The 6,671-nt window shown below is 40.7% G+C and overlaps 1 protein-coding gene across 1 annotated transcript; it reads right to left on the minus strand.

Moving 5' to 3' along the window:
* Positions 1 to 3,868: 3,868 nt before the first annotated feature.
* mc4r (melanocortin 4 receptor) lies at positions 3,869 to 4,852 on the minus strand. The gene has a single exon (XM_069667178.1). It carries the CDS (start codon positions 4,850 to 4,852, stop codon positions 3,869 to 3,871), a length of 984 nt encoding a protein of 327 aa, XP_069523279.1.
* Between the last annotated feature and the right edge of the window lie 1,819 nt (positions 4,853 to 6,671).

A 6,671-nucleotide genomic window follows, 5' to 3' on the forward strand; every position in this document is an offset into this window, starting at 1 on the left:
GACGTTCACAGATATGGAAACTTCAGTGACTGTAGTGATTGTTTTAGTTGCGTCTCCTCTCGCCGTAGTCTGCTAATCCGGAACAGATCGGTTGCAGGAGCTGGATTTGTCAACAGAGCTGTCAATCATGAGGTCACACCCCCTTTTTACAGCATGAAATAACTAATTAAAAGTAAACTTGTGAGAAAAATGAAGACTTGGACGTAAATCAGCATGATAAGAACTAACTATAGTGACAGAAACCATGTTTGAGAAAAATTTATTTGACGTGTATTTTGATTTTATAGTTTGACTCATGTCCCATCTGTTAACATGGAGGAGGCGGGCTTTATGAGCTATACTGCAGTTAGGCAGCAGGGGGCGATAGAGAGGGTTTGGCTTCACTTATAGGGAGTTGTCTGTCAGCCATCTTTTTATACAGCCTATGGGGTAAACCAAAGGCTCAGCCTGGAGAAACACATACAATATATATTTATATATTTGTCTTTCAAATTATTAGATTAGATTTCACTTTCACGTCCAGAATTACACATAGATAACAAACATAAATAACAAAACATAACATACCAAAGGCAAATACTACAACATATATACATCGGACATCACAAAGCGGCTGTAGTGCATCACGTTCAGCCCCGCTCAGTCCATACATGAACCCTGCGGCTTTCTTAGAGCCCAAACACTGATTTAATAAGTTGACAGACTGAGGGACAAAAGACTTCGAGCCTGTGGGAATCTAACTCTTCTGTTTGATGCCATCTCATCATTTAATGTTGACTCCCTCAGGAACCCTTTACATCTGGAAGTGACAGGTTGTCAACCTTACTGCTTATTTTCTCTTTCTGACTTCTGAAAAACATCAGCGACCGCGGCAGCAGGAAGTGCACCCGCTGTGCTGCTGACATTATGTTCCATTTTGTTGCAGTAAAAATAGATTTTTTTAAAAGATGAAAGGGAAAGAAAGTAGATGATATGATACCACCGGGGCTGGAGTTGGGCTGTCAATCTGAATTGAACAGAAACATTAGAGAATGCTGAGTCACTGCTGCCTATATCTGTAGAGATGTTATGTGTCATTCTGTGTACTGAAAAATCCACCATCCACATTTAGGAAGCAAATTCCGGCCTGAGTGTGAAGCTGTGTCCCAATCCACGGGCTGCTGCTCGAAGGAGGCGGTCCACAGAGGACGCTTCATTCACAGCCTGCGTATACCGTTACAGCCGAACAGAAATGAGACGGTCTGGTTTAAGCTTGCGTCACCAAACGCCGCTCCTGTCGCCTAGCATAAGGTAGCTAGCGGGCTAACTAGCTAGCGTAACTAACATCACGTAAATTAATTTAAGGATAATTTAACTTCTGTTTTCTTAAACATGTGTAACACTTGCTATTCGACTTAGGATACGGTGGGCAAAGAAGAATGCATCGTGTGCATCCTTCGCGGCCGGGGAAACGGAGGACACATTTGTTGGCCGCATCTGAAGGAGCCTTCAAATTGGGACAGCCTTCGACGTGCTTCAGCAACTCAAAGGCCTTCAAAGGCTGCAGCCCCTGGATTGGGACACAGCTAGAGTGTAGCAGCATTGATATAAATTATGCACAATATGTCAGGATTCTCAAACAGACAAATTATTTCTTCTGTGTCTTTTATGGATTTAATGAGATTTTTTTCTTCACATTTACATCCCTGATTTGCCTTTAAAGATTCAGTGTTTCGTTGGCAGCTATGAATCCATTACAACAAACAAATCTATTATGATGCAAACTAATTTGGGCTTAATTACTTTCCATTTGTCCCGCTGATGCTGCCGAGGCAATATTGAATTTTAATGAAGTTTATAAATGTTGTTTACTTCGGTTTAAATTATTCACTGTAGTCGAGGAAGAAACATGTGCTCCATTTTCACTCCTCGTTTGTAGGTCAAATGAATGGGAACAGTTACAGTTGTGCTTGCAAAGCATTAAGGAAACTGACATTAGGAAAAATATGTTTGTTTCTTTCCTCCTAATATAAGTCAATACGTTTGTGTGTGTGGTTGTTTCCCATCTGAATGAGAGAAATGTTGTTTTTTTCCTCATTAAGGTAAAAAGTCACCACTAGGTTTTTGTGTAAAGGTTAAATTCTGCAGACGAAACGTGACACACACACACACACAGCTGCTTCTGAGGTGGCACTCTGATTTATTGACATTTCTTTGCAGCAGTGATTCACAGAGGATGCAGTGATCAAGCAAACACCTTCATATAGGCGCACAGGAATCCAGCTGAAGCTTTAAACACAGAATTAAACACCCTTCAACACCAGTCTCCTCGTGTGCGTAGAAATGCATTTCAAGTTTAAAAAGGCGTAAATAAATAAGGCAATATTGAAAATAGCATTTAAATACTTTCTGAAATACTGTCACAGCGGGAACGGTTTGCTCTTTACATCACAGTGCGACAAATTTAAGGCCAGGAGAGAAAGCAACAAGTTACACAACACGTACTTAAAAATACATTCAGTAAAATCTGTCCGGTTACGTAAACATGATGAAAAATAGATCTCTTTATCTTCACATTTACATGCCGAGAGTGAGAACAGCCCACGTTGTGCAAATTTACACAAGTATCACAGAGCACAAGTTCACAAGAGCTTTGATCAGAAGTCACCAGATGTCACGAGTCAGATTCGACTGACAGGTGCGTCATCGGGTCTGTTTTATGAGATGAAAGACTTTCACGAAAAATAAAAGTGACTTTTAGTTCATCTCTGGGGCATGAACGTGTTTTCTGTTGCCCTGCTTCAAAGGGAAAGTCAGAGATAAAAACATCCCTCATCAGGCAGGGAGAAAAGTGGTCATAATGGAGCCAAAAACAAAATGAAGATGATTTTTAGGTACATATTAAACAGGTTAAAAACTAAACCAGAAAGGCTTATAAACAAAACAAGGCTTCCCATTTTGACGTCATGCTCATAATTGTTAGTGAGAATTAACGTGTAGCTTTGTACCCCTTTTAACCCAGCAGGGGCTTAACCACGGTGCGACCCAGCTCTTTAGATCCCAGCGTGTCAATATTGTGCAGGAGAATCAGAACGGGGCTACAGACACGGGAAACAACAAAGAGTGGAAATGTTTTTGTGCTCTTATTTTGTCATTTCCAGAAAACATGTCGGTGCTTTGATCCTTTAGGTCATCTTAGAAAAACTCTTTTCTACAAAACAACCTATTTTGATTTCCTTACTGACACGTCTACCTTACAAAAATGGACCCTTAGAGAAAAAGTTCTCCACACCTTGTAAATCCGACATGATTGGCACATTACACATGCAGGAAATCAGTAATGATATATTTCTTGACATTCATCAGTGTGCAAAATCCCCGTTATGAGGTGGATTACTCTCTCACACATGGAGGTAGGCTTTCATATTCTATCTTAATCCTTCTGTCATACATGCAGCGTTTCATACAGAGTTTATGCACTGTGGCATTCAAGTGCAGCAGCTGTGACATTTAAGTGCCATGATCCTTGTAGAAACATGAAGATAAGATAGGATTTTTTGACAGCAAGGTACAAGAAAGTGTGATAGGCAGATAGACGAGATTTCAAAGAGAGCATGTGAATTGGTTTTATACATGCCGCTTGAAATTGCACTTTAGACCGGCGTCAACTACAAAACAAAACAGCATTTTCTACACGAGTGGCACTCTATCTTACAAGGGGTTTGTAAACCTACCTCTTCAGCAACCTGACTCATGATAACACAGGCGTGAACCCTCATTAACCATCAAAAACAAGGGCGCACATCAGTCCACAATGATAACAGCTCAAGACCTCAAAGTCCTTGTCTGCAATGTTACATTTCATTGGGGCTTTTCTGAAAGAGGCAGCTCACACGCACAAGAGCGCCTGAGAGCAGCAGAAAATCTCTTTGAAGGTTTTCCTCATCTCCTGGCTGCGGAAGGCGTAGATGATGGGGTCGATGACGGAGTTGCACATGATGAGAATGAGGTACATGTTGAAGTGGGACATGAAGCAGGTGCAGTAGGGGTTCCTGGGGCAGGTGATCATGAGGATGAGGTGGAGGAAAAAGGGCGCCCAGCACACCACGAACACCCCGAGGAGGATGGTGAGGGTGATGGCGCCCTTCATGTTGGCTCGCTGATGGATGGGAGCGTTGCCCGGCAGAGCTGCAATCCGCTTCATGTGCAAACGTGCCAGCAGGAACATGTGGACGTAGAGCGATGCCATGAGCACAAGCATGGTGAAGAACATGGTGATGAGGCAGATGAGCACAGTGGTGCTCTCTGAGTAGATGATGAAGAGGATGCCGGAGACGATGCAGCACGTCCAGATGCTGCTGATGACCAACATCGCTCTCCGCAGGGTGACGATGTTATGATATCGAAGTGCGTAGAAGATAGTGATGTAGCGATCAACGGCAATGGCTAGCAAGCTGCAGATAGATGCTAACAGAGAGCTACAGATCATAGAGTCAAACACATTGTCCATGCTTTTTATCAACGTCACGGGGATTGTCAGGTTGCCTCCGTTGATGAGCGCTATCACAATAGTCTCAGAGGCGTTGGAGACACTCACAAGCATGTCAGCAACAGCGAGGCTGCAGATGAAAAAGTACATAGGCGAGTGAAGGTTCTTGTTTTTGACGATAGCAGCAACGACCATGATGTTCTCCAGCAGGCTGACGATGCCCAAAGTGAGGAACACCTCTGTGGAAATCAGCAGCTGTTCGTAGCATCCCGCCGAAGAGTCCTTGTCCTCAGTTGATATGTCTTTGTTAAGCGGTGAAATGCCAGAGGTTTGGCTCCTGTTCAGGTAGCCTTGGATCAATCCATGGAAATCTGTGGTGTTCATGATTCCTCTCTGTATTCTTAGGCTCTTTTTCCACTTTTATTTGTCCATGTGGGTTGGCAGTGTTTAATTCTCAACGTGCATGCTTCTCAGTGGAGGACCACCCCGAAACCCTTACAGGAGAAAATCCTTGCCGGTCTTCCTTCTTTTCTTTGCAGGTGTTCCAAGAACAGAAATTTTCTTCAAACATCTCCTGCTGTGGTTACTTTAAGCCAAAAACAATCCCAGCGCTCTCCTTTTATTTTCCACTCTGGAGAAAACTAGAATGAAGTTAAAAAAATTAAAATAATTGATCCCTAAAAAAGGATAGAAGAAAGTGAACAGGTGCGAGCAGGAAGGAGCATGTGTAAGACTCGTTAACAAACAGTGAAAGCATCTGAGGCAGAGAGCGCGGAGTGAACCACCGTGCTGTGCGAGCGCAGACAGATCATCACTTAGCAAGCTGCTGTGCGCTTCCTCTCTCTCTTTCTCTCTGCTATTATACCAGGCTCACACACACACACACACGCTCACACAGCCCTGAACCCTTCTGGTTGTTTCTGTCCTATCCGCTCGCTGCAAAGTTGAAGGAGGAGGAGCGGAGTTTTGCTTCACGCACATGAATGAGCAAACTGAATTTGTCGAAACCTGCTGCAATGAATAACAGGGTTTAACTTGAATTAGTCTGTAAGACTTTAAGACTAATCTTTAACACTATTGATTGTATAAAAACTGATGTTGTTACAAGTTACAATTGAGAATATTAGGGTGGTTTATTCATAAATTGGACTTCTACTAGTGAAAATACTTCCAAACATTCATTCATGACTATTTCTATCAGTTATCCAGCAGCCTAACTTAGCTAACTATTTCAAATGTTTAATCATTAGTTTAAACTAAAAAAAAAAGTAACAGAGTTTCTTGAGTGTTGTAAACATTTATTAATTTAAGCTAACTTATTTAACTGTTCATTTTGAACTTTTAGGTAAGTATGTGGACCATTTATCCAATTATTTTAGATTACAAGCAGTCATCCATTACTTAAGCTAACAAATAAAACCATTTGGTCACTAGTTTTAGCTAACAATTTCAACAGTATATCTATGGCTATTAGCTAACTATTTTAATTGTTTATCCATGACTATAAGTTAACAAGTTCAACAGTTTATTCATGGCTATTAGCTAACAATTTCTACAGTTCGTCCATGGCTATTAGCTAACAATTTCTACAGTGTATCCATGACTATTAGCTAACAATTTCTACAGTGTATCCTTGACTTACATGGATACAATTTCAACCTTTTGTCAATCACTTAGCTAACAGTTTCAACAGTTTATTTTTTAGCGAATGATTTTAACTGTTTATTGATAGCTTTTTGCTAACTAATCCTAGCTAACAATTTCTACAGTTCCTCCATGGCTATTAGCTAACAATTTCTACAGTTTATCCATAACTATTAGCTTAAATTTTTTAACATTTCATCCATGACTATTAGCTAACAATTTCTACAGTTTATCCTTGACTTACATGGATACAATTTCAACCTTTTGTCAATCACTTAGCTAACAGTTTCAACAGTTTATTTTTTACTTCTAGGGAACAATTTTAACTGTTTATTGATGGCTTTTTGCTAACTAATCCTACATCTTATTGAGCAGGATAATTTATATTTATATGTATATTTCAGTATTTCTGTTTATTCATTACTTGAACTATTTCAATGTATATTCATTAGCTGACTTTTAGCATAATTTCAACCTGAAACCATTAGGCCTCACTTTTATGGAAACAGCTGCAAGTTGCAACTCCAGCTCTCCAACACACTGCTTATTACATCAGTTG

This window comes from Semicossyphus pulcher, unplaced genomic scaffold, assembly GCF_022749685.1.
Source record: "Semicossyphus pulcher isolate SPU_LCO1_2020_fin unplaced genomic scaffold, fSemPul1.0.p SCAF_18, whole genome shotgun sequence".
NCBI lineage: Eukaryota > Metazoa > Chordata > Actinopteri > Labriformes > Labridae > Semicossyphus > Semicossyphus pulcher.